Source organism: Molossus molossus, unplaced genomic scaffold (assembly GCF_014108415.1).
Source record: "Molossus molossus isolate mMolMol1 unplaced genomic scaffold, mMolMol1.p scaffold_m16_p_20, whole genome shotgun sequence".
Taxonomy (NCBI): domain Eukaryota; kingdom Metazoa; phylum Chordata; class Mammalia; order Chiroptera; family Molossidae; genus Molossus; species Molossus molossus.
In genome coordinates, this window is record NW_023425356.1 from 35259933 (window position 1) to 35287844 (window position 27912).

At 52.4% G+C, this 27912-nt stretch overlaps 1 protein-coding gene across 1 annotated transcript; it reads left to right on the forward strand.

The window, feature by feature from the left end:
* Nucleotides 1-341: 341 nt before the first annotated feature.
* On the forward strand, nt 342-27873 carry CAMK1G (calcium/calmodulin dependent protein kinase IG). Its single transcript, XM_036272733.1, has 13 exons — nt 342-398; nt 10442-10562; nt 15030-15158; nt 17929-18003; nt 20547-20685; nt 21323-21446; nt 22725-22800; nt 23572-23684; nt 24446-24524; nt 25935-26022; nt 26140-26564; nt 27068-27193; nt 27310-27873. The coding sequence occupies exons 2-12, from the start codon at nt 10471-10473 to the stop codon at nt 27156-27158; spliced, it is 1431 nt and encodes a 476-aa protein (XP_036128626.1). The 5' UTR covers nt 342-398; nt 10442-10470; the 3' UTR covers nt 27159-27193; nt 27310-27873.
* Nucleotides 27874-27912: the final 39 nt, after the last annotated feature.

A 27912-nucleotide genomic window follows, 5' to 3' on the forward strand; every position in this document is an offset into this window, starting at 1 on the left:
TGGAAACCTGGAATCTGATGTTTTGTCTTTGCTTTTTATTTCTCCTCTCTCTCTTTTCATCACACACATCAATGCAAACCCTTACACACGCGTGTGCACACACAGAGAGAGATGGCATAAAGACATAAAAGGGCTTTGCAAAAGCATCTTTCTGGATCAGACTAAATACTGCTGGGAGGGAGGGAAAGCAGAGCAGAGGAAAGGAAGGAGAGATGCAAGCCACCTAGCTACTTTTCCTCCCCTTTAAGGCTGCCTGGTTACGGTCCTGGGAAAGAAAACCCCTGCATTCCTCCCCTTTAATTCGGTTTATTGTTAAAGCGCTGGAGCAGCTAATCCTCACAGACCTGTAGGAGCTGGAGTGGGAGCACCGGGAGCACGAATTCTTTCCGAGTCCCTGGGTAAGATGAACCTGCTTCTTTATTGATTTTAGGGGGGGTTCCTGCTTAGTGGGAGGCGGCTGGCTCCTAGAGAGTGGGTTTAAAGAATCACTTCTGTGAGCAACTTGGGTGTTTATTTCAGACTCAGTTCTAGTCTAGCCTGATCCGTGTGGGATCAAGGGTAAGTTGTAGCTGCCTTGGAAAATGAGTCTGAATGAGGTCTGGGTGAGACCTCCGTGGGGAACCGCTGGCATCACTTCAGTGTTGGTTTGAGTGGGAACCTTTTGCACTTCTGGCCAGGAAAAGGGGAGCCACATATCTGTCCATGTCCCCCCTGCAATGCCTGCCTGCAGGCTGCATTCCAGGGACAATCCTCGGGGCTCTGTGCCTGGGAGGGGCAGTCCATCTGCAGGGTGTAGGACCTCCAGCATGCTGCACCCCTGCCCCCTGCTCAGCCTCCATCTCTTAACCTCTCTGACCCCATCTGTCCAACAGGGCAATGCCTGGTCTGCCTACCTGTCTGGGTTGTGGTGAGGATTAGGGCAGCCAACGGGCAAAAAGGTCTGTAAACAGCCTGTGGCTCTGCAAACCCAAAAAAGGTAAACCAGCCTCAGACCCCTGGCAGGGTCCTGGCACAGGCTCCAGCTCCGTCCCTGGCTGCATTAGCATGCAGAGCTCAGCCACCCAGAGCAGGAGGAATTGCTGTCAGTCACAATACCACTCCTTCACCTTCCCCAGGGGTGCGCCCATCTCCCTCCTGTCTAAACTTCCCTAGTTCAGTTCTCAGGGAAAGATACTAAAAGGAGGTCTGGGTGCACCATCGACACCCCCACCCCCACTGTGGCCCCCTCTCTCCACGTAACTTTGACGCACAGACCTTAACCCTGAGGCTCCCGGCAGGCAGCTCGGCCAGGTCTGGCGCTGGTCTGGCTGCAGTGCGTGGCTGGCCGCCTGCTTGCTCTGCAGCCAGATAAACTGATCAGGAGGAAAATCGTCGAGAAGGGTCAAGAGAGTCAAGCAGGTCCCATCTTCCCCAGACCAGAGGACGGAGACAGAGCCTGGCCCCTGGCAGTCCTCCTGACCCAAGCTTAACCAGGGCCAAAACAAGACCCAACAGGCCATAACACAAAGTGCTTAGTAATACCAGATATGGGGACCACACTTCACAGTTCATAGTGTGCTTTTTTAAAATTATCTTTAGGACAAGGCCATCAGGTTTGTGAAACAAGCATTCTTTCTCCTTTAGTATAGATGAGACCACGGAGACTCAGAGAGGTTTAACGATTTGCCTGGGGTTGCAAAGCTGGATACTGACAGTATCCACTCGATGGTTGTAGCATTTGAACCCAGATCTTCTGGCATAGTCAGTGACCTTTCCATGATACTGCAGATAGCCACGGTGTGTGTTGAGGGTTGGGGAGAGGGGTATTAAGACTACTCTTTAGAAAAGGGGGTAAAACTCTGGAAAAGAAGCTTCAGGTTAGAGAAAAGGTCTGAGCTAAATCAGGGAGCAGCTGGGGCAATAGAGGTGCCAGTCCTGCCTCAAGGCCAAGGAATCTGAGTGTTCTGAGTGTTCCAGGTTGCAGCCTTTCCCAGGTCATCAGAGCCACGTGTTTGGGGGGAGGAGGGGAGAGCAGTCAGGTCTGGGGAGTTCACAAAGGCATCCTAAGGATGTGGGCGGAGGTAAGTGAAACCCAACAACCATCTCCAGGAAAGAGGCAACAATGTTACATGGTAGGGGGACTAGGAGGCTGCGGTTGGCCCCTGCTGGAACGTCATTGACCATCGGCTTGATTGGGGGCCCATTGCTTAACGCGACTACCCATCAGCATCCCACCTATAACATGGGTTTAATGATACCTACCTTGAAAGGCGGCAGTGAGGCATTCAAGCAGACAAAGCTGGTCAAGTGCCTAGCACAGTGCCCCGCCCAGGTGATCAGCCCGGGCAGGACTGGAGCGATTCTGGCTGGGCCTGGGAAGAATGCCTCTGCGAGAGGAGAGTGCCTCCCTCGCCCCCTCTTCCCGATTCACGCACGCACATGGCCATAAATAAATTGCCGCACGGAGTGCCTGGGAGGGACGGGCCGCCGCAGCCTGCCAGCCGAGTGAATGAGCTGCAGGATGAATGGGCGCGGAGAGGTGGGGCGGCCGGCTGCCAGGCGGTGCGCGCGCACTACAACTGGGCGCCCTCCTGGCCAATGGCGAGGGGCTGGGGCTGGGGCTGGGGCTGAGGCTGGGGCTGGGGCTGGGGCTGGGGCTGGGGGCCGCCACGGGCAACGCCAGCGCCTGGGGGCCATCTGGCTGCAGGGGCTGGGACGTTTGACAAACCTGGTGTCCTGGGAGGGAAGGCTAGTAAACAGAGCTGCTTGCCACAGCAGTCCTGAGCTCGGCCTGTGCTGCTGGGCGCCCCTCCCCGGGTGGAGATCCCTCCTCTCTCCTCCCGGAAGGCCCAGTAGAAAGCCTGGCTGGGGGGATTTACCGTAATTATCCCCACACCTGTTCCAACGAGGCACCTCTTGCGTGGGCGTCAAGCGCAAAGGCAGCGTGTGGCAGACAGTCAAAACTATTACCCTTGAAAACTCCTTAGAAAGGGGCCCCAGTGGAGATGAGCATATTGCCCACAGGGGAAAAAAACCGACACCAGCAGTGTTTCCTACAGTGTGGCAACAGATCTCTGTTTTCTTGGTTGAGTACCAGATGAAGTAGTTGGTTTGCATTTCAGGGCCGTGATGTATGAGAATTTATATATCTTTAAACACTTCGGAGTCAGAGTGAGGAGAGATGCTCACACTGGGAGAGGCGTGTGGGAGCTGACGGGATAACAGATTCGCATCTCCTGTCCTGCACTCACCCCTGTTGAAATCATCGTTTGTCTCCCTCTCTCTCCCCGTTGCCTGCAGCGTGGGCACGTGAGAGGCTGCAGAGTGCTTTCATGCCCACTGATGCCCTGGACATCCACAGATCATTATTCCCATTCAGCAGATGAGAACACGGAGGCCCACTGTGTTAGAAGCACATTAAGAATAAGTTGCTGCCCTGGCCGGTGTGGCTCACTTGGTGGTGTGTTGTCCTGAGCGCCAAGGTGTTGCTGGTTTGAGTCCAGATTAGGGCACACTCCTAGGTTTCCCAGTGGGGGGTGTGCAGGAAGCAGCCAATCAATGTCTTACTCTCACTTCAACATTTTTCTCTTCCTCTCCCTTCCTCTCTCTCTAAAAATCAATTTTAAAATCTTAAAACTATATATATAGCACCGTCTGATCTCTCCAGTGACTCCTGTGTGTTGACTTCTCAGGCCCCCAGTGAAGCCCTAGGGAATGTTCCTCGTTTCCTAGATGAGAGGCACACAATAAACCTTCGGCAACACGTGAATCCTGGCTTGTCACTGCAGCAGGCGGAATTTGGTTAAACTTAAATGTGGGTTTGAGCCCAAAATAAACTGCAGGAGGCAACTAAGAACCGTCCTTCCTCGGTGATTTTATGAACAAAAACTGCAAGCAGTGTTGACCTTTGAGATAGCAAAATTGGTGGGAAGGCAGGGGATGGAGCCCACGTTCCGTAGAAGTTCTGTCCAGCCAGAAGTCTCCAGGAGGCTTTAGGGTCCGGGGCCTGAGCTCTGGCCAGCTGACCAGCCACTTGAGTTGCAGTCGCTGAAATGGAAACAGATTCCGACAGCGCACACACAGACCCAGCCACGTGTCCGTGACTCTGAGAGCAGGACTGGGAGGGATGGCAGCAGGCTTCTGGAAAACTCATATTGCGCAAACAAACAGAGAATCACAGAGCAATCGAGATGGCCTAGTCCCCGTTTTCCAAAGTGAGCTCTGAGCAATGCTAGGTTCCCCTGGAGGCTAGTAGGTGTTACAAAAGGAAAGAATTTCACAGTCTAGTAAATGTGGGGGATGCCCGGTTAAGCAGCATGAAGCAGGTGTTTCGAATAGGCCCCAGAACCTTGGAATAATCGAATGCGTACATTGACGACACCTGCTAAAGAGGCAGCACCTTCACTTGGCTCAGCATCTCCCGGGACCAATATTCTAAAACACAAGATTCAGGGCAACTTAATCCAGTCTAATCTCCTCTTTTCACCAAGAAGAGAGGGGGAAGCCCAGAGACGTACAGTGATCTACCTAGGGATGTACAGCTGCTCAGTGCCGAGCCAAGACTGGTGTCGGAACCGGTGTCTTTCTAGTGTGTCTCTCAATCCAGAGCCTGATGGAAAGTCCAGTATGGGCCCAAGTCCAGAAAACAGGGGGGCCCAGGAAAAAACAAAGTCTCAGCTTTAGCCTCCCAGCTGCTTTATAACCAGGTGATTGATGTACTGCCATGAAGCCTGTGCCCCAGCCTGGAGGCAGACAGCACATTCTATGACAGGTGATCCAATGGATAACCTCCCTCCAAGACCCACAGGCCTTTCTGAGTCATGATTCAAAGACATGGAAAACCGTGGAAGCACAAAGCAGTCTGAGGGTGACCTGATTCCTGGGAGGTGAGCAAAAAGGCCACATACGGTCCCCCACGAAGGCTCTGAGGCCTCTCACCACACCCCGAGTGAAATCACCCGGGAAGGCGTAGCTCTTCTTGTAGGTGGAGCTGAGAGGCTTTGCCGTGGGTTGAAGGCTGCACAGTTGCTGCTCAAAGATCCTCTCCTGCCCTGGCCAGTTTGGCTCAGTGGTTAGAGCATCAGCCTGAGGTCCGGAGAGACCCGGGTTTGGTTCCCGCTAAGGGCACGTACCTCGGTTGCAGTTTGTCCCCGGCCCTGGTTGGGTCGTGCGGGTGGCAGCCACTCAATGTGTGCCTTTCATGTCTATGTTTCTCTCTCTCTCTCTCTCTTCCTCTCTCTCCCTCCCACTCTATCTGAACAAAAACAACAACAACAAAAAAATGAAAAAATGTCCTCGGGTGAGGATTAAAAAAAAAAAAAAGATCCTCTTTTTCCTTCCCTGTCCCTACTGTCCCCATCCCTCTGCTTTGTTGTGCCCAGTTTAGGAACTGGACTGTGCGGGTTTGGGGAACACATGGCATTGAATTGACCTGAATGCCTCTGGGTTAAAACCTGGTGCTCAGAGACTCTGGGACACCTTATCAGGAGGGATGGCACTCGGGCAGTGAGCCCAGCTGAGTGAGTTACTAAGCACCTCAGAGCAGAGTCCTAAGTGGCTGTGACTCAGAACAGGAAACCTGTGATGAGGAGGTTCCGTGGAGCAAGGCAGCCAGAAGTGAGGGTCCAGAGAGAGGTTCCAGAGCAGTGGGGGTCATGAGGTGGCCTGGCACCTTCGGGGTATGGGGATGACGATGAGGAGGCCACTGAAGGTAAGCTCATCTGCCTTTGAGTTCAGTCTAGGGCTCCTGGGACCTCACGAGCCTGGGAAGGAGAGGACAGGGGCGCCCCATGGAAGAAGCACGTGACGGGCGCCTGCCTCTGGGCTCACAGCCCGGGATCTATCGGCAGCGGCTCATAAGTGGCCAGGCTGGGTGCACGGGGACCGCACAGCCTGTTCCCCGGAGCTCGGAACGGCCTGCTCAGAGGCAGTGTCCACTCCCAGGCTGTGTCCTGCCCTTCAGGAAGAACCTTTTCCTGTGCAGTCTCCCCCAAGCTGTAAACGTTCTCCCCAGGAGCTCAAGAAGACCGTCTAAAAAATATCACTGAGTACTAGCTGGAGCCAGGCGCTGAGCCAGGCCCCAGGGAGGCAAGGAGATGGACCAGGTCTCTGTCCATATGGAGTCACTTTCTAGGGGGGATATGATTTCACATAAAGCAATAGAATTTCAGGTGGTCAGATGTGTTACAGAAGACAGGCTCAGTCTCACATTCTGGAGGAACTTCGAGGGGGAGGAGAGATGACTCTAGATAGAATGGTCAGGAGAGGCCTCTTCGGGTGCCCCAGGAAAGTTATGTTGACCAAGAATTGGACCTAGAGCCCACCCAGGCCCTGCATGGTCTGTCCCAGAAGTGACCATGATGGCATGGAAGGCAAGCTGATTGTGCCCACTCTGCTGCTTTGCCCCAGGCAGAGCCCCCCAGTGGAAGCTTTAGGGAGGAGCTCCTGCCACCCGCCCTGCCCAGGGTGCCCTCTTCCCCACTGATCTCTCTAGAGCAATATCAAGACCACATCTCCCCACCCTCCCATACCCACACGAAGTCCAACTCCTCCTCAAAGCGATCCCTGGCCAAGCCCCCTTCTCCCCCACCCCGGGCTCTCTTCCCTATCCACTCATTTAACAAATACGACCTGGACCCTTAGTATGTCCCAGGCTCAGTACCAGACACTAGAGATTCCCAGACGAGGAACGCGTGGCCCCCGCCCCGGAAGCACCCACATTCTGGTGAAGGAAACCCATATGGAAGCCGTCAACCTGCAGGCAACCGCAGAACCGTTCTGGCCCTGACCCAAGGTGTTCCTTCATTTACCAACTCCCAGAACCGGTCTGTGTTCTTAGGTATGTGTGTATATACCTCTGCTTGGTCTTTTCAAGTTGATTGTAAGGGCTTTCCAGGGTAGCCTCGTGTCATACAAATGTCTGTATTTAGTACAGTGGATATACAGGAGGTACTCAGGAAATGCATGTTGAGTGAAGGAGCATCACCTCCACAACTCGAAGATGGTCCCATGCAATGAGGTCATTTCCTTCGCCAGGAACTGTTGTCAGAATATTCTTGAGGGTCTGGCTCTGCTGAGGAGCGAGGGACCGGAACCAGCTGGGCTGGGCAAGCCACTCTAAATCCCAGGGAGGTCTGCAGTGGCTACTGTGGAGCTGCGAAGCCAATAGAAATCATTGCCAGAAACAGAGAGAGGCAGGGAGTACTTTGGAAACACAGGAGAGTGATATTGGAGCTTCGACCTTCTCAGAACTTGTTTTCTTTTCCTCTGAAGGGGCCTCGACGTTTTTCTGAGGCCAAGCAGGGGCGGGAATGGAGCAGGGCTTCAGATCTGGCTCAGGAGTTTTCCACGTAGCTCTGAGGATGGAACTAAATTGTTAGGATTGAGTGTATGGGAGGAGGGGTGGGCGGGGAAGATGTTTTCTTATAGCCTAGCTGAGGCTAAGAATACTATGTTTTTAAGAAGCTATTTAAAAGAGATGGGAAGGAAGGAACAGTGAGTACGGATCTGCTAATGAGGTGGCGATGCCGCCTGGAGAGCAAGCAGGCCGTCATTCCACGGGGGCGCCACTAGGGGGAGTGGTGACCACCCCGCTGAAGGCCCGAACTGGAGAGAAGGCTTTTGATGGACTCCCTACCGGAAAGGCCGAGTCTGCAGCCCTGCTCTTTGGAAGGGGAAAGAGACTGAGAAGGAGACATACACACTGACCTAGCTGATCTGGTTCCTTTTAATGCCCGCTCCTTTGCCCCACATTATTTAAGACTTCTCAGCCACAGTGTGTCTACACATTCAGACGCATTTGGTCCAAGCCCCAATGCCAACCACTCTGATAAGTGGAAGCTGCTAGATTTGGGGCTAAGAATCTGCAGAATTGTATCTGGCTAAAGATAGCCCTCTACTGTAATATTTCATCCTCCTCAAAGTAGTCTCTGCCAGTCAGGGTCCATTTGTCTCCACCTTGCAGACTGTGCCCTCAAAGTCCAGGGCGGGTCCTCCTCTGACAGTTCTGTGGTCCCTTTGGGCTGCCAAAGGAGCACCTCAACCAACAAGCCACCAGATCCACACTCGGCTGTACCGAATGTGGTTTTCATAACTCTATAGCCAGGATGCAAAGTTACACACTATGCTAAAATGTGCAAAGAAAATACAGATTCTTCATTTCCTATGAAATCTTACCCCGCCAGGCAGCAAACAGGAAATAGGAAACTTTACATCTGAACTTGTCCATTATAACATCTCAGATTTAATAAAGAGTTTCCTTTAGCTTTTTATAAAGTGCCTTTAAGGAAAACACAGCCTGGACAAGGCCTTTCCTCCTCCTGTTCTAGTTCAAGGTCGCAGTTTGCGTTATAAAGTACCCGATCTGGTTTTAGTACGGGAGAGGGGGCCATCAGACTTACCAGGGACCTCGAATCCCAGTTGCCTGGGATCTCCTCAGAAGCTGTCTAGTGGCCTCGGAGGTGTGACTGGTCTCACCTGGTCCGTGGAATGTCATGCTGACACCCTCCAATGAGGGCCCTGATCCCAGCCATTTGCTTCCACCGGAGACTCCCCGAGTGTAGTGGTTTCTTCATCCAGACCCCAGGTGACATTCCCTCTGGCAGCAATAAATCCCCTCACCAGGGCCATGGGCAGAGGGGAGCTGATAAATGTTTTGTTTGTCGATAAATGTTTAGCATCTGGTTCTTGGAGGGTTAGGGGAAGGTGGGGAGAAGCCCTGCTCGTAGCATTTACCTGTTGCCATGGAGTAAATACTCCCTCGACGGCTAACAGCACGAGGCCACTAGCCTGGAACCGAGAAGAGACGTGCACAGTCAGCTGGCACGAGCTGGCACAAGCTGGCTCCAGCCCCCGCATCCCCTGGGCAGCTTCTGCAGGTCGTGCAACTTCGTCTCACTCAGCTTCTCCCTCTCAGCTGGCCCCATCATTACCTTCTGACCTCTTAGATGTGGCTGCAGCCAGAATTCCATCTAGGCTTATAGTCTCCACCACCAGGGTCCTGGGACGCCTGATTCCGGGGTGGATGTTAGCAAAGATGTGTGCTTCTGATGACTGCTCCATCTGTCTCCCCATCTTCTTCCCAGGATCCACTTGGGCCAAAAGTATCAGTCTTCCCATGCCTGTCATCTCTAGGAAGAACCTCACTTACGTCACATTCTTCTTATTCCCAGGGTCTAAGCCTCACAGTTATGTCTTAATGGCAGGAGAACTTTCCTTCTATAGAACAGAACCTATGTTCTGACATGATTCCTCCAATGAAAAAAACATCAGCTTAATACTCCCCAAATATTACCTCTGTCACAACTGTTTAATACGGGTGAGACAATATGCTAACTCTCTGTGTATACAATTTCATTTACTGTTCACCATAACCAGAAGGGGCTTTGTCCCCATTTTACAGATGAACTAATGGACTCAAAGAGGTTATTAACCTTCTTAAGGCAATTTAACTAGTAACTAGCAGAGGTGGGAATTAAACTCAGGTTGACCTCCAAACCTGTGCTCTTTACCTAATGCTAATTTGTGGAGACACAAACGTCCTCTTTGTTCTAAAGCTATTAGAAGACCCCTTGGATTGTACTGCGATTTTTCTAATAGGGAAGGAGGGGCATTGCCCAAGACATACAGCCATTAGACGTGCTCTCCTTTCTCTCTGTCAGGTCCAAGAAGTTTGTGGGAGAAGGATGCTGGCAGAAATGTGTCTCACCCACCACCCCCAGAAACTCAATACCCCTCCGTCCAGCTGCACTAGGGTAGCTAGGGCAGAGTGCCCAAGGAACCTAGTCCTTCCAACCCTCCCAGTCACTCCCCAAGAACATGCTTCTCTCTGGTAATCTTGACCTCAGAAAGGGCACCACCACCCTGGGACTTTCCTACCAGAAGCATGAGAGCCCATCTAGACGCCTCTTACCCCACCGTAGACATATCACCTAGTATCACACAATGCTCACTCATCTAGGTCCATGCGCTTAATCTGTAACAGGTAGGAGAGAGGTTCGGTAGCAATGACTGGGGGTTGGGAGAGGTGGCAGAGCTGGGTTAATAGAAAAGGAAGTTGGGCTGACTCAGCAATGTGAATAAACACCTTGGGGATCACCCAGTAACATAGGAAATGCCTTAGCTCAGCCCAGGTCCCGTCAGGGTGGATAATCCCATATGAATCTATACATGTACGTGTTACTGTCCTTAAATACATATATACAAAGTAGAGTTTCCACTGTAGGCTACATGTGAAACTCCCTGAATGTGTGGCAAGCACAGTAGGTAGAAGACACTCAATAAATTTGTAGTGATTTACAAAGCAGGTGGAGAGAATAGTCTTTTCTTTGCCAATTATCCAGGATTTGCTCTTCATCCTTCTAGCTGTTCCATGAAGGACGCATTTCCGATCCTTTTTACAAAGTACCTCATTCCATGTGAGAAACTCACTGATCAGACCCTCTCTTCCCTCCCTCGAACAAAGCATCCCCAGAAGCTTCAACTCTGGAGGCGATGGGTCGAAAGGAAGAAGATGACTGCAGCTCCTGGAAGAAACAAACCACCAACATCCGGAAGACCTTCATCTTCATGGAAGTGCTGGGCTCGTGAGTGCGGGGCTGGGCGGTGACGGGGTGGCTGGGGCCTCCTGGGCGCTGGAAAGGGGTTGTTCTAGGCCAGCAGGAACTGATAAATTGGGACATCATCTCAGCAGCTCCAGGGGACCTGGGGAGGTGGAGTAGCGGCCTCGTGATGGAGAGGAGGGAAGGTACCTAAGGACAGTACAGAGGAGAGTTTACTACACTGGAGCCCTCAGGGAAAACCAGCCCTTCCCCAGCTTCTACCTCCTGACCTGCCCCCAGGGACCTCTCCCCACTTCCATAGCTGCCACAGGCCTTGAGTTCTCATCCTGGTCGGAGGAAAGAGACTTTCTGGAGATTCAGTGACCCTAGAACTTTCCTGGGCCTCCTCACCCAGCCTCTTCATTTCCCTGAGCAATGCAAGGTCAACCCCACTGTCCACTATAGATGCAAGAAAACATGCTTTGGAGGCTAAGAGCGGGTGGGTTACACACACCGGGGTCAGCTCCCCACCCCACCACCGTCTCTGCTCGATGGTTAAGTGTCATATTGGAAAAATAAGAGGTCAGCTTCCTGGTGTCTGTGCCTGCCCTTTGACAATGAGGACACGGCTGGGGGAGCAGAGCTGGCTTGGCTGGAGCTAAGTCTCCACTTAGTCCTGCCTGTCCTCCGGGAGGGCACAGTCTCTGACGCAGCTGGCAGCGCCTCGGGGTCACCAACCCCCATCCCTCAGAACCCCAGCTGGTCAGCTCATTAGTCTGGGATCATGGGCCAGGGGCCTGGGGAAGTGGGCGCAGTTAGAGGGCTGTCCATTTAAGCCGGCTCTGCTGGGGCCAACCCAGGCCAAGTTTAGCTGCCTCTGTTTTGGCTAGGAGGCAGTGAGCTCAGGCCACGAGGCTGGACACACTCTTGCTGTAGGTGGAGAGGAGCCAGGCATGTCCTGAGAGGAGGCCTCTGGCCTTCCCTGCCCAGGCAGGGGTCGGGCTCGCGCACGCAGAAGGAGCCCAGCAGTGGTCCTGGTCATCAGAGCACTGGCCTCCCATCAGGAGCCTTTGCCAAGATGGGGGTGGCTAGAGAGGGGGTTTTTGGCACAAGAGAGAGGAACAAGACTCGTGCATGAATCAGAAGTGGTTTGCTAAGCAGCTCAAAAATCAAGAGAAGGAGGGAGAAGGAAGCCTGAGTTGGCAGAAGCTGATTCGCCATCTGCCCTAGACTTGTGCCCTGGGACTATCGGAAGACGACACACACGGAGCTCTGTGGGACCTGCCACCGCAGCTTCTGGGCCCAGGGGCACGGCAGAGCCACCTGGGAGCCCAGCCCTCCAGCTGGTCACTGTGAAAATGTTTCAGTGAAGAAAGGTGAAATAACAGGACAGTTGAACACCGACATACCCACCTCCTAAAGTCAACAGTTAACACTTCACTGTATTTGTTTTTCACACACACACACACACACATACACACTAACAATTTGTAAACTGGTTGCAAATGTCACCACACATCACTTCTGAATCCTTCTGTCTGCAGAATAAAGGCATTTTCTTCTATATCCACAATGCCATTTCAGACTAAAAAATAATAATAATAATTCGCTATTATTTTAGCCCAGATACTTTTTTTGAAAAATACAGATTTCTGGCCCAGGCCTACTACACTGGGATTTTGGAAGATAGGACCCAGCAGCCGGTAATCTACATTTTAAGTGCTTCTGGTGGCTCTAATGTACCCACACTGATTTGGGGGAACCAGGAGGACAAGGCAGGGTCAAGTCACGGTTCAGAAGTTAGGGCCGATGAGAAGCTAAAGAGAAGGCGCCTGTGTGGTGCTCAGGACGGGGACAGGAGGCCCAGGCCGCAGACCCCACGACGTACCCAGGGGAGGTGCGATGCAGAGGGAAGCGGTGGACAGAGCAGACGCCTCCATTGGGGATGCACCCAAACCCCAGCACAAAGACCTCTTCTCTCTCGTCCTCAGCTCCTTTGCAACAACGAGCTTTGGCTGAATCTGCCCAGATACCACCCAGGGCCCTGGGACAGCCGTAGCGACACAGCTAGTCCATAGCGGGATGTATGTCACCCACGTTCCAGGCCTCCTCCCTTCACTGCCCAGGAAGAGATTTCTCTCCTTGGTCCCTGTCCCCACCTTCAGCATCACCCAGGCTCCCAGCAGAAGTGAAGAGCTATTCAGAGCAGGAATTTCCAACCGAGTTCAATTGAAGCAATTCCTCCTGGTTGTGAAGGCTCTGCCTGTCTTGCCTTCTGACCTGAACAACCTTGACTGCTCAAAACCAGCTCTCTGCTCTGCATTCTGACAATCTGACAGATGGCACAATTATAAGTCTTCTAATCTCTCTCCTCTGTCCCTGCCCCCAACACACACATGCACACACACACATGCACACACACACATGCACACATGCACACACACATGCACACGCACACACTCAGTAGAAAGCAGCCCGAGGCAGAAGAGCAGTGACATTTCAGATGGCCACAACAGGTGCCCCTGACATATACCTTGATGGAAACAGCACCCCAGGAAGGCCTTCATTTGATCTCACCCCCCAGGAGGACTCAGCTTTGAAATCGGGGATCGTGCATGTGTGGTTGTAAAGGTACAGGTGAGGGAAGAGCCCAGGGTAGATCCTAAAATGTCCCAGCTGGAAGGAATAAGGGCACATGGTTCCACTCTCTCGTTTTAAGGATCAGGAGGGTGGAGTCTCACCCCGACCTGCTGCTCCCACCTTCGTGTTTTTTCTCTTGCTTCTTCCCCAACCTCACCTGAAACATCACTTTCAAGTGTACCTCCCCCCACTGGGCTAACTCTCATTCATTCCTGTAAACTGAGCTCAGGGCGTCCTTAAGTCAGACAGCCGTGAATTACATCCTCCTCGTGGTCACTTGGCACACATCAGGGGGAGAAATCGCCCTGTTCTCTTGCCCGCTGTCTGCTGGGGGAGATGTTGTAATAATTATTAGATGACAGATACTGTGCCTCCGAGATGAATGGCATCTGCGGGGACTGTGCAGTGCACAGCCTGTCCAACCAAAGCCGGGGCCATGTCTTAAGTCTCCACTTTCTGTGGTCTCACGATACCTCCTGCTGAAGCGTCTAGCTCTCACACTAGAGTCTCAGCTAGACCAACGCTGATCCCAGCGCCTACACAGAGAGATTCTGTCGGCACAGCAAGCACTCACTGAAGGTCTGACAACGTGGTTCAGGTTAAATATTAATCGCCTGTTTGTCTGAGTTCTTCACCAGTCTACAGGCAACCTCAGTGCAGAAACGTACCTCTTTATTGCCAGTGTCTGAGACTCAGCAGGTGCTCAATAAATCTTGATTAAAGGAACGAGTGAGTGAATGAATGACTAGACAAGCTCCGAAGGCTCTGATGAACTCCACTCCACGTGCAGCTGGGGGAGACGGGAAACCAAGTATTTTCTAATGTGGATTCTCAAAGTCCTTTCCCCAGCAGTACTGCCATTGGTCTTCATTCTAGAATATCCACGTGGCAGCGAGAGGCTGGCTCGGCTCTTTCTGCACTTAAACTTCCTCCTTTTGTTACTACTAGGTGTCCTCCCTAATGGCATTCAAATACCAATAACAACAATAACAATGATAATATCTAACACATGGAGTTTAATGGAGGTCAGGAATACTTTTAGGCAATTTTATTAACTCCTTTCATCTTGAAAACAACCGTATGAATCAGATCCTCCATATTCACACTTTGCAGATAAAGAAACTGGGTATATAGAAGTTGAGTGACTTGGCACCCAAAAAGCTGAAGTTCTAACATGGGCCAATCAGGCTCCAGCACCTCCTGCTAGCTAACTGCTGTCTGACGGCTTGATGTCCCCAGAGGACCCCCTTCAAGCCAAGAAGCCTGGAACCTGGGATCCTACACTGTGTTGTTATTGGGCTCCATCGTCTCTCGCTGGAGAAGCCGGCCCAGAGAGCTGGGTCCCTCTTCTGTTCTCACAGATGCTACTGAACGAGAGGAATGGTAGCCTTCCTGCCTCTGATAGCTGGTTCAGGGTCGTGATCAACATCTACCGCGGATACAGGAGTCTTTTCTCTCTCACTGTGTCTGAGCCTGAAAGTGCTACTTTCAACTGCCACTCTGGTGTGCCACACTGTGCCCCTGTGGGAGAAGTCAAGTAAACTGACCCTGCAGTGACCTCTCTTTCATGGATTTGCCAAGTGAAGAACGCTCCCCACAGTAAAGCAGAATCTCTGCGAGTCCTTCCCAAATTCTAGATCCCGGAAACAGCGCCTCCTAGTCCCTACGTCTGTAGTAGAGTCTTTTCTTTCCCCTGTGGTGGATGAGAAAAGAGCACAGTGCCATACCAGACAGAGAGGTTCTCCACCAGCAGCTCTTCAGGGGGTCACGGTGACCGTGGGAACTCTTCCTTCATTGACCCTTTGGTTTGGCCTCCAGCAATGTTCTCTGGGCAGCCGGCACTAATTGTTATCTCCCGTGTCTCCCGCACAGAGGTGCTTTTTCGGAAGTGTTCCTGGTGAAGCAGAGAGTCACCGGGAAGCTCTTCGCCCTGAAGTGCATCAAGAAGTCACCCGCCTTCCGGGACAGCAGCCTCGAGAATGAGATCGCTGTGTTGAAAAAGTGAGTGGGTCTTAGCGTTGGTCGACTGCAACTGTGGGATCACGTTTGCTTCACAAATTACCTCCCAGAAGGCCTGGGCTGGGTTTTTCACACCAAAAGGCATGGTTCCCTTTGATTGAGCTAACGGGTCAGTTTGATTAATCAGCTAAGTGGAGCCAGACAGCTGTCTTGGCTGAATTATTCTTTTCCAGCGAATTATCCCGTGAGCCAACTGGTAGCAGAGCTGGTTTGTGCGCATAAACCAGAGAGTAATTATCTTAAAGGAACAAAAATCAATTGCGGGCCAACCCTAGGGAGAATCCATAATTAAGGAAGCAGCATAAAACTTGGAAATTAACCTCAATTTGTTTCCAATCAAGTGTAGGGTTTGCACCCTAAGCATCATGATGGAGGCTACACTAATAATCCGTGTTTACAGAGCAGGACTCATACAACAAGCCCTGTGGGATTCCTTTGGTGTATCAGAAGTATAGTACGCATTAGGACCACAAGGATGAAGCCAACACATTCCTCACCCTCAGGAGCTTGTATTTTCTGGGCAGAGGTACTCATAACAAATTCTATTCCAAATAGATGTGACTCACACTAGCAGAAGGCAGGGTTTGAAGGAGATGGGCATTCATTTTGCCTACGTGTGTGTTTTTTTTAATGAGTATGGATTATTAGGTACATTTTCAAAGAAGAGGGACCTTGGTGGATGAATAACATTTTGTACAGGCACATAGGGCAATGGAGAAAGGGAAAGCAAATGGAGAATAGCATAAGCTCAAAGGTGGAGTCATGAAGGTGCAAGGGATGTTGGGGAAGATTGTAGGGGAAGCCCCTGACCTTGAAGTGAGCATTTTCAAAGGGACAGGAGGTGAAACTAACATGGTCAAGGGGGACCTGATTATAAAGGGTCTTGGACCTCATGATAAAGACTGTTGCCTTTATTCTGTGAGCAAAGCAAAGCCATCAGAGGATTTTAAGTAGGAAGCCACATATCAGATTTATATTTTAAAGCCATCCCTCTTCAGCATGGTGAGGATGGATGCCAGCCAAGAGGATGAAAGACCAATTTTAAGACTTTCTCAATAATCTAGGCAAGAGATGAGGATCAAAGCAAAGTAGCAGCAGGATCATGTAATGGCAAGAAGACTAAGTTGAGGAGGTATTTCAGCGAGAAAGTGATTGGGTTTGGGGTTAACTGGTAAAAATATAAAGGGGAAAAGCAGGAAAAATGACTCTGAGATTGAGTGATTTAGTGGACAGTAGCATCATTGCTTGGGATCGAAAACCAAAAGGATGTGTAGGCTTAGAGGAAATAGAAAGAAATTGATCAGAGCATATTAAATATAAGTATCCACCTATCTCTATGTGAAGGTGTCTGGTAGGATGTTGGCGATCTAGGTCTGGGTTCCAGGGAGATTAAAGCAGAGACAGAGACTCTAGACTCATTGAAAGCAAGGACTGTGGTGGTCTTTGTTATTATTGTATTGTATCATCAGTCCCTAAAGCACAGATACATAAACAGCTCAATAAACATGTGTTCAGTGAGTGAATCATCAACAAACTAACGTTGACTTTGTCAGCTTCCATGTATAATTGAATCCATCAGGTTGCCCCTGAAAGAGGTCTATATTTTTAGAAATGTCTTAAAGATGATAGGTACTATTAATTACGTGTTTACTATTTCCCAGGCACTGTATTAAGCATTTGACATGCATTTTTCTTTTAATGCTGATCTAACCCTCTAAGAGAGATGTTCTTCGGAGACCAGGAAAGTGAGGCTTAGAAGATATGAGTAAGCCAGCCAGTTACCCAATTAGTAAATGCCTGCGCTAGGTCTAAACTCAGACCCAACTGACTTAGAGTCTAAGGTCTTAACCCCCGCGTTGCGTAATACAGCTTCCTAGAGATTTTCCTCCTGGACAGCCCTGCACAGAATTGCTCATCGGAAGGCTGCGCCTCCAGCTAATATGATCACCCTGCTTGCCTCAGCCTCGAGTAGTCCAGACCAAGGTCACGCAGGACAGGGTTCTGAGAAACCCTGAGCCCTACTGACATTTCAGAACAGATACTTCTTTGCTGTGTTGGGGGCTGTCCTGTGCCTTGTAGGATGTTTAGCAGCATCTCTGCCTGTACCCACTGCACGCCTGTGGTGTTTCCCCCGTCCCCAGTCATGACAATAAAAATATGTCTCTAGCTGTCACCAAATGCCCCCTGAGGGACAAAATAGCCCCTGGTTGAGAATCACTGATCTAAGGCTTCCCACGGAACTGACCCGCCACATGAGCTTCTGCCTCCTCACAACATCCTGGAAAAATATTGCAACCCTTCCCCCATGATGACCCACGAGGGGCCTTGCTGGCCCGAGGCCCTCCTGCTGCTGTCCCTTTCCCTCGGGCAGTGTTTCTGAAAGAGACCTGGGTACCCATGTTGTAGACGAACCCAGTGGTCAGTGCTCCCTGAACCTCCCTGCGGTCGTTCAGCGTTCTCTTCTGATACACCTAGAGAGATCCCTCAGGTAACAATGAAATGTGTGTTCCCTGAAGGCAGAAGGATTGATTATCCGTTCAAAACTATGGGCTGAACACCATTCTGGGGACCTTCTCTGGGATTTCTCCGTGACTGCCTGTGTATTGTGAAGGCTTCACAGGGACCCTTTCTTCCTAAACGTTGTCATCAGGCGTCTCTAACGGAGATAAGTGTCCAGTTGGGCTGGGTCCGCATTCTTTGTCTGGACGACCTAGACCACGTGCCTCTCACCATGGCCCTTACGTTTCCCCAGGATCAAGCATGAAAACATCGTGACCCTGGAGGACATCTACGAGAGCACCACTCACTACTACCTGGTCATGCAGCTGTAAGTGAAGGTGACCCGCAGCCCCCACCGATGTCCCGTGGGGCCTCGGAGGCCTGGAGGGGGCTGACTGGTGGGGAGGGAGGGAGGACGATGAATAGACGAGCTCAGGAATGAGTTCAAGAGGATTTGAAATGCCAAGCGTCCTTTCGAGATCAGGATGCCTCTGAGCAGGGACATGTTCTATGTGGACTGAGGACTGCTTATGGTTTGTTTGTTTGTTTTTGTTAATCCTCCCCCGAGGATATTTTCCCATTGATTTTTTTTTTTTTTTTTTTAAAGATAGAATGGAAGAGAGGGAGGGAGAGAGCGAGAAACATTGATGTTAAAGAGACATATCGATTGGTTTCCTCCTGCACAACCCCAACCAGGGCTGGGGATCAAAACTGAAACCCAAGAAATCGAACCCAAGACCCTTTGGTCTGTGGGCCGATGCTCTAACCAACTGAGCCAAACCAGCCAGGGCCCGAGGGTAGATTACTGAGTTGGTATGTACCAGCACAGCCTTACTAGTTGTTAAAATATTTCCTACCAGGCAGCTGTGACCCCAGCCCATCCTCCCTCCTGCCCCGTCCCTCCCCCTCAGACTTTCTGGACCTCCCACCACCCTATAATTGAAAGGACAATGCCTGGCATGGCAGGGGCCTCCAGAACCCTTCTCTGGCACTGTGGCTTGAGTCCATTATGATCAGTCATGTTCAACAAACCGGATATTAAGTGTTACAACATCACTCCAGGGTAAATGACCATGGAAGTAGAAGCCACAGGTAGATAGATTTTAATTCAATATAAAGAAAGACTTTCTCAAAAGGGAGCCACCTAAAGTTAAAAATGGGCTGTGATTGTGAGTGCGTCCGTCCATGTGTGGGACTGAAAGTCGCCTGGTTACAAAGGTCTCCCCCTCACTGTCATGTCCAAATAAGAGTCCTTCCTGCCTGGGAGTGACTGCTGTCGGCTTGGTCAGTGCCCCCGGGGACTCGGCACTGGGCTCAGAGACTCTGCTTACCAGGTCCACACAGACACACAGACACACACCCACAGCCTGCAGCCTCACAGCTGGATACAATGATGTGACGGACAGCTCGTTCCGCAGAAACCCTAAGGCCTCCGCAGCCTATTAACCCCTGGGCTCACCTGAGGCTGGTGACTAGCCTAGCAAGCAGTCAAGGGCATAAGGTTGGGGGAGGGCCCAGAGTGTCACTAACAAGTGAGTGGGGACCAGGTGGCACCTTACAGAAGCCAGTTCATCAGGACTAGCACACTGTCCCCAGATGGCTAAGGGGAGGCAGGAAGGCAGGAAGATTCAGAAGTCACTGACGAATCACCAAGCCTCCTCGTAGCACCAGGATGCTACGCGTCAGGAATTCCTAGCTGTGGACGAAGAGTATCTTTCTCTCGTGGGCCTCCAGGCCCCTTTGCAGAGTCAAGAGTTTCAGGACAGAGACGAAGGGTGTCATGCATTTTTATTAGAGGAATCCTACACCCTCAGCATTGCATTGTCTTGGCACGTACGTGTAGCCGTGTCCGTGTCATAGGACAGTGGGAAGGGGATGGGAACCACCCCCCCTCGTAGTTGAAGTAGTCTGGGATGTTTATCCCTGAGAAGGCCTCAGAAGAGAATCTCACCGTCTGCACATATTCTAGAAGATTCCTGTGGAAGGGTGTTATTTTGTTCTGTGTGGCCCTAATGGTCCTGATGGTGGAGTTAAGTTCTGCTGATAGAACCTAAGGGAGTCGGGTTTCATCACGTAGCTAGAAATATTAGCGACAAAAGATAAAACAGTCTTAGGAGGCAGTGAGTTCTCTGCCAGTTCTTACTAGAAAACTTCTTGGCAAAAATAGGGTAGATGGTGTTGAAGAGACGGGGGTCAGACTTGATCTTAAAGCTCCCTCTGTCCTAAGATACCATACCAGGTGAGCCTCAAACTACCGCCCCATCTCCACCCCATGATTTCACCCTTCGGGAGCCCAGGGTTACAAACGGAGCCGAGAATTCCCGACAGGAGCACAGAAGCCTCGTTTGCACACCTCCTCGCCGCCCGATTACCGCTCCTGCTCTCCCTCCATCCTGTCTCCTTCCTGTGTCCTCAGCCAGGAAGGAGGCAGATGAGAAATGTGACCACGGAAAGGAATTACTGGCTTCCGGTGAAACACCGTGAGGCTGCTGAGGGCTGACCCCCAGCCCCCTTTCCTTTCTCCCATTGAGAGGAAACCTCAGCCCAGGTGTTGGTATCCCGCAGGCATAGTGCTGAGTTTGAATCGAAGGAACCCAGACCTGGGCCCTCAGATACACAAAATGGGCATTTTTCATTTGAAAGGACGTTCCCAGGGAGAGGTCAATGGTTGGCCCGAAGAAATGGCTCCCTAGCGATACCGCTCCAGGCACCCGAAGGAGGTGTTCTGAGACTGGAGGGACTAGTCCCCCTGCATAGTCAGGGAACCTGTCTTCTTTGCCACAGCGGTGTCCCCAGGGCTACAGAGCAAACAGTCACGTTCCTTTGACCTGAAGTAAGAGCTGGATTCCTGCCTTTGCCCTGTGCCCACAGAGTTTCTGGCGGGGAGCTCTTTGACCGGATCCTGGAGCGGGGTGTCTACACCGAGAAAGATGCCAGCCTGGTGATCCAGCAGGTCTTGTCGGCCGTGAAATACCTCCATGAGAATGGCATCGTCCACAGGGACTTAAAGGTGCCAGGGCGGAGCCCGTGTTGGGAGGGAGGGGCAGAGAACTGACCCTTTAGGAAGTGGCATGGGTCACGGGCAGTCTGAGCTCTGTAAAGTGAGAGGGCTGGACTGGTCCACTCCTAAGGCCTTTTCTGAACAGATCGTAGATGAATGAATAATCATTGTCAATTGGCACCTCAGCCTTTTCCTAATCTTTCACGAGGCCTCACCCTTTTTGGATACCAAGATAATCCACAGGTTTCTTGGACTGAGTCAGAGTAATAATCAAATGTAACAAATATTTATTGAGGGTCAACACTGCACCAGGCAAGCACGAGACTTTAGAGAGGTCAGAGACAGTTAACCAAGGGTTAAATTCCTTCAAAAAACAGTCTTAGGGTAGTTGGAAATGAGGGGAGGGAGGGATTAGTACATTAATTAGTACATTAAAGGCTATACAGCTAAGCAAAGTCAAAGCCATAAGCAAACTACAGCACACTGGGGTACAGGAGTTGAGGAGGCAGGTAGGAGGCAGGTAGGAGAGATGAGCCTGGCCTTGAAGTCAGCAGCTGCCTAAGAAATGATATGTTGGGGGCAAGGGGAAGCTGTGTCTTCCAGATGACTGTGTCCTCTGCTACGTGGTATTTCTCTTCTCCCACAGCCTGAAAACCTCCTGTACCTCACCCCCGAAGAGAACTCTAAGATCATGATCACAGATTTTGGTCTGTCCAAGATGGAACAGAGCGGTGTCATGTCCACTGCCTGTGGGACCCCAGGCTACGTTGGTGAGTCTGGGAGAAGGAGGATGACCAATGGGCTACATTTGACCACAAGGATGTTACTCACAGAGTAGGATGTTATTCACAGTTGTGAGGAGACAGGGTTCAACTTCAGGGATGATCCAAGTAGAGTAATCACTTATAAGGTTCAGGGTCAGCCAATCCATTGATCTCTAAACCGCCCCTACTGCTCCTAAGCCTACATCTTAAAGACAGCACCCCAACTTCCTGCCTTTGTCTTCCCAGCTAGACAAGGGGGAGAGACGAGATCACAAACCCAGACACCGTGAGACTGCTGAGGGGTTGACCTCCAGCCCCCTTTCCTTTCTCCCATTGAGAGGAAACCTCAGCCCAGGTGTTGGTATCCCGGAGGCATAGTGCTGAGTTTGAATCTAAGGAACCCAGACGTGGGCCCTCAAATACACGCCCTAGGAAACTGGCAGAGGTGAGGCCTCCTGTCTAAGCAGGAGGCGTCTAGAACCCCCCGGAAGTAAGAGCAGTCAAGATCCCAGGTGAGAGCTTCCTGAGACCTAGGGGGGAGAAAGCTGAGAGAGCATCCCCTCCTGCCCCTTCCCTCTTAGCCAGTCCTCTGGGTTGGGGTTAGGAAGTGGGATGTCGAACCTGACTCACTGGAGGGAATCGGCTCTCTCCCCAAAAGAGAGGTCTGTCACTTACCATTAGGTATTTAGTCCCATTGGGCACAAAGCCCTCGTGTCTATGATAAATACAAAGACAGGTAAGTGCCCCAGAGCTCCCACTCAATGGAAGACATAGTTCATTCCCTCACAGAGCTCACATTCGGGCAGACTAAGCCCCGCCCTCAGAAGGCACCAGAGACTGATGGGCCAGGTAGAGCCTGCCATCGGGAAATGAGGGGGGGGGGGGGGCAGGATTCCTCACTTAACAGGGGAGACTCATTCTCTACCTTCAGGGAGATCCTGGTCTAGTGGGAGAGAGACAGTCCCCAACTTGCAGATGTTCCCATCTCAAAGAGGACACATAGTCCCTGCCCTGGGGATCCCCCATCTGAGTGGGAGACACAGGGCCTGGCTTCAGAGAGTCCTCAGTCCAATGGGCAAGACATAGCCCTGGAAATCTCCAGTCTGATCAGGGAGTCATAGGCCCTGTCATGGGGCCTTCTAGGCTGATGGAAAAGACACAGTCCCTGCCCTGGGGGAGTTTTCAGACTCATAGAAGTCCTCTTCTCTAAGCCTCTTCCTGACCTCCGGTCCCCAACCCACAGCCCTCTCATCTTGCCCCCCTGACTCTGCCTTTGGTTTGTAGCTCCGGAAGTGTTAGCCCAGAAACCCTACAGCAAGGCTGTGGATTGCTGGTCCATTGGCGTCATCACTTACATACTGTGAGTAGAAGCTGTCATTGGCTCTGTTCCTTGGAAATCTCAGAACCTGCTCACCCCATCTTCTCCCCTCCCTTGTCTCAGCTCCTCAAGCAGCATCTACCTCCAAAGCATGTACGTGTACACGTGCGTGCACACACACACTCACACACATACACACACAACCCACTGCTCAACCACATGGTCGTCTGTCCTCCTGTACCCCACCCCCATTTACTGCATGTGTTGAGTCCTGCTCTGTGGAATGAGCAGTGAAAAGGGGAGAGGCCAAGCGAAGCTGGGAAGCCACGTGGGCACAATATTCACATCCCAGACTTTTCTCCTGGTGATCTCAGCCCGAGGCCAGACGATAGCCTGGAGGAACCGGTCACTGCCCCTCTCCACACACCCTCAGGCTCTCCTTTCCAAACCTGCTCATCACCCCTCCCCCATCCCTCATGGAAATCCCTCATGAAACTTACACTCAAGTGGCCATACTACCTTCTTTCTTAAAGACATTGTATATCATGTGAGTCAGGAGAATACAGGAAGAGGTGGTGATGGTTTGGGGGACTAAGGGGCCCCCCGGGGCTGCCTGTTCCAAGTTTTGGCTCCGACATGAACTCTTGGTGGGACCTGCGCTGCTCCTGAATCAGGGGCAGATCCATATCCTGGTCACACTGTTGATGGGGGACCCTTGTTGCCTGCCCGTGTACCCGCTGGGAGGCTGGGCAGAGGGGAGAGGCTGGCCAGGGAGGAAGGGGGAACAGCATGGCCCTTCCTGTTCCCCTGCAGGTTGTGCGGGTATCCTCCTTTCTACGAAGAAACCGAGTCTAAGCTTTTTGAGAAGATCAAGGAGGGTTACTATGAATTCGAGTCTCCGTTCTGGGATGACATTTCGGAGTCCGGTAAGGCCAGTGGGTGTGAAGGACAAGATAACAGGTTCAAGGCAGAGGCTGCCAAGAACAAAGAGCCTAACACACGATGACAGTCCTGGCTCTTGAAAGTCCCCAGGGAATCTTACAGAAAACAGGCTGCCAAGGAGAGTGGAGAAACCTTCATCTGGTTCAAAGGCCAAATACATTATTTGTCTCTAAGGTTCATGTTTTTGTTTTCCTGGAGACAGATCCACAGTCTGCCTGGTAAAAGCAGGTTAATAGGAAGGGCCGGGTGGGGGGGGGGGGCAGAGCCAGGCAGAGGGGAGTCTTCCAGCAGGACCAAGGCCACATTTTGCCATCTACACACCAAGACCGAGACCGTGCCGTGTCTCCGTGTGAAAAGCAATCACTGCGTGTTGTTGGATCCATTAAGCAGAGATCAGAGCTGGAAAAACCCGGCACTCACACGTGTGCCCAGGTGTGGGTGCTGGCCCCTGGATGGTGCAAGGGAGCTCCTGCGTGGCATGCAGGCACGTTGGTGCCGCGTGACGAGCGCTGTGTGTGCAGGGCTACGTGGGTGAGGCTGGGTAGAGCCTCTCTTTGATGCTTTATGGTGGGTTGTTGTTAGGTGGTTTGGATTTTTTTTTCTTCTCTTTTTAAGACTCTTAAAATTGCCTCTCTAGAAGATTAGCTAAAAGATGCATTCACTGCCACCCACCAGCCCGGAAGTGAATTTCCATCAGTCGTGAAATCTGGTCCTTAGCTGCTGTGTCTTTCATTGCTCCTCTTAGCCAAGGATTTCATCTGCCACTTGCTGGAGAAAGACCCGAGTGAGCGGTACACCTGTGAGAAGGCCTTGCGGCACCCCTGGTGAGTGAGGAGCGGGGGGTTCCACGTCCAGGGGCTCCCCGTACATCACGCTGACCTCTTCACATGTCTTTCCCTGGAGTCTGCTCGCCCTGAGCTGCTCACTGCTCTGACATGCCAGGAGCACAGACGTGTCATCAGGTCCAACTAGAGACGCAGACAGCCTTTGATAACGTGGGCTCTGACCCAAGGGTGGCAGCTGGGTTGTCTCGTCAAGTGCAGAGGTCAGAGGCAGCTCTGCCCTGTCCTTCAGAGCATCATCTTACTCTACCCTGGGGTCCAAATCTGTTCCGTTTGAGGTGATTTGAGAATAATCGCAGTTCATAAAGTAGGTAGATACAGTCCTGAAACACTGCCTTTCTCTTACTACACCCCTGCTCAAGAATTTTCCACCGCAATCCCAGAATCCGCCGTCTTTCCAGGCTTTCCCTCATCCGGCCTTCAACTTTATTTCCCAGGACTCCCAACACACCTTTTCTGTTCCAGAAAGACCTGAGGACTATACTTCTCTCCCTGCCTTCCCCTACCCCATACACCCAGCTCTTTCCAAATTACACCCTGGGTTATAGCGTTGCACCACCTAGAACGCCCTGCCTCTTGCCTTGTACGCAGCATCCTTCAGGACCCAGAGCAGGGCCTGCCCCTCCCTGGAGCCTCGGCTCCCGCAACAGGCAGACCTCCCATCTCTCGTTGTCAGTCACACAGCTTTCTGTGCGTCGCTCTCTCTCACGGCATGAAGCGCGGCTCCACACCTGCCGTCCGCCCCTCGGGACCGGGACCACATCTGTTACTTCTCTGGGTCCCTTAGTACCTAGCAAGCCCTGTGCACGTGGCAGGCGTCTGAGGACCGTTCGAGAGGAGTGAATGAGGGCTGAGGGGACAGGAAAAGGGCAGCCTCTTTGGGTGGCCTCACTGAGGAAGGCTTCCAGGAGGAGGTGGTTCTGAGCAAAGTTTTGAGCTAACGGATGGTGACAACCCAGTGCCCTCGGGCACCGGGGCCAGTAAACATTTTGTATAAAAAGCCAGGTAGTGAACACTTTCGGCTTCGCTGGCCATCCCGCGCTGTGGCGACTAGTCGATCTGCCTTGGGACACGGACCATACCTGAGTGAAGGGGCCCGTCTGTGTTCCAGGACGACCTTGTTTACAAAGCAGCAATGGGTAGATGCGGCCTACACACCAGAGTGAGCTGGTCCTGCTCCAAAGCGAGTTTTTGATTTTGTCAAAGCATAGGCCCCAGATGACCTTCCCGGGGGACAGAGGGGCTCTGAATCCAGCCCTTCCCATGCTGGGCCACCCTGTCCTTAGGCACTCCACTTGCCTTAACCTGCACCTACATGCACAGTCTCCTGCCCCACCCCTGGCTGAGTTCCCATAGCCGCCCGCTACCTAGGTGTCCCCTCTGCACCCCCAGGATTAATGGAAACACCGCCCTCCACCGGGACATCTACCCATCAGTCAGCCTTCAGATCCAGAAGAACTTTGCCAAGAGCAAGTGGAGGGTAAGCTGTCCTCCCCGGGAGGCTGGACTGGGCAGAGGCTGGTGGAGGGTTCCCAGCAGACACTGCGGCCACAGGGCAGAGGGCAGAGACGACCCGGCTGGTCTCGTGTGTCCGCAGCAAGCCTTCAACGCTGCGGCCGTGGTGCATCACATGCGGAAGCTGCACATGAACCTGCACAGTCCGGGCATCCGCCCCGAGCTGGAGAACAGGCCTCCTGTGACTAAAGCCTCCGAGGCCTCGAGACCCAGCTCCCCTGAGATCGCCATCACCGAGGCCCCCGCCCTGGACCAGAGCGTGGCACTCCCTGCCCTGACCCGGCTGCCCTGCCAGCATGGCCTCCGGCCTACAGCCCGTGGTGGCAGGTCCCTCAACTGCCTGGTCAACGGCTCCCTCCGCATCAGCAGCAGCCTGGTGCCCATGCAGCAGGGGCCCCTGGCCGTCGGGCCCTGTGGCTGCTGCTCCAGCTGCCTGAGCGTCGGGAGTAAAGGGAAGTCCTCTTACTGCTCTGAGCCCACGCTCCTCAGAAAGGCCAACAAAAAACAGTACGTATTTTCACCCAAAGAAAGAGGCCTCGCCCTCCTCGGCCTGGGTCTGAAAGAACTCAGGCAGCTCCATAGGGTGGGAAGAGCTCTGGATCAGGGGTCAAGGGAAACGCTGCCCTACTGCCCACTAGCTGGGTGACCACTGACAAATCAATGTCTCCGTCTCGATTTTGCTCATCTGTAAAATGGGCTCACTGAGTTATATTTACCTGCCCGGCCTGCCTCAAGGAGGTCCTATAAAAGTTTAGTGAAGCAACAGGAATTATAAACACCTGCAGAAACTGGGTGTCTGTGAATGATGAGCATTCGATTCCTTGACGTTCCAGGGCCTTGGGGTTTGCGGGGGAGGGGGTTTGGTTGTCCTGTTTGTTTTTTCTGCAAGTTCTTGTACTTTCTGAAGCTCATAAAGGAAAGGCCGAGTGGACACCACAGGCACAGAAACTATCTCAGCTCTTCTCCCTTCTTCGAATACATCATAGCCTGCGGCTTCATTTCCTTTCCAGGAACTTCAAATCCGAGGTCCTGGTGCCCGTCAAAGCCAACGGCAGCTCCCACTGCCGGGCGGGGCAGACTGGAGTCTGTCTCATTATGTGATCCCAGAGGCCGGGCCCGTGTCACTGCATTTCCAGGTGAGGGGACGCGAGGCAGGGGGGCCTCTGTCCCAGAAGGAAAGCCCCATCCCAGAGTCTAAATGATGGGGTCTGAGGGGCAGCCCCACCCCCATGCTGATCCCTTCCCTCTGCAGGAGAGCTGGTCAACTCCTCTGCCCTTCCGAACCTGGGGTCTGCCCTGCAGCAGGAGGAAGGGGAGCAAGCAGAGCAGGGACGGTTTCCGGTCAGAAGCAGCCGACTGCCTCTCCCTGGGGCAGACCCTCACCGAAGGCCCGGGCGTGAGCCTCCAGGCGACAAGGCCTCACCAAAGCTGTGGGCAGGAGGAATGGCACCCGCGGCTTCCAGGCCTCCCTGACCTGCTGCTCTGTGCCCTACACCCCACGTGCCGTGGCTCTGTGCAGTGTGCGTAGGTAGCTCTTGCCCAGGTCTGTGTTGTTTGTTGTGAAAAGCTTAACGGGCTGGCCAGGCTGTGTCACCTTCAGAGCAAAGCCATAAGGAACATCTGCCCGGACTCCCTGCTCAGCTCACATCCGCTCCTGCCTCTCGGGCCTCCATCCTCTTGGCCAGGACGGGCTCATCCATGTAGCCACCTGCCCACCCGCATGAATGACAGGCAGCTCCGCAGTCTGCCTGTGAGCTCTCAAAGTTTGGACTTTTAACTCCAGTGTTAGCTCTTAACCGTGCGGAGACCTCCAGCTTCCTCCGGCCACTCCTGAGCCACCTCCTCCCCCCCCCCC

Excerpts from the sequence above, each read along its gene's own strand:
- CAMK1G (XM_036272733.1), top strand. The coding sequence starts at position 10,471 with ATGGGTCGAAAGGAAGAAGATGACTGCAGCTCCTGGAAGAAACAAACC. Across the intron at positions 15,159-17,928 it reads GAGATCGCTGTGTTGAAAAA|GATCAAGCATGAAAACATCG; the intron begins GTGAGTGGGTCT and ends ACGTTTCCCCAG. Across the intron at positions 23,685-24,445 it reads GGATGACATTTCGGAGTCCG|CCAAGGATTTCATCTGCCAC; the intron begins GTAAGGCCAGTG and ends TGCTCCTCTTAG.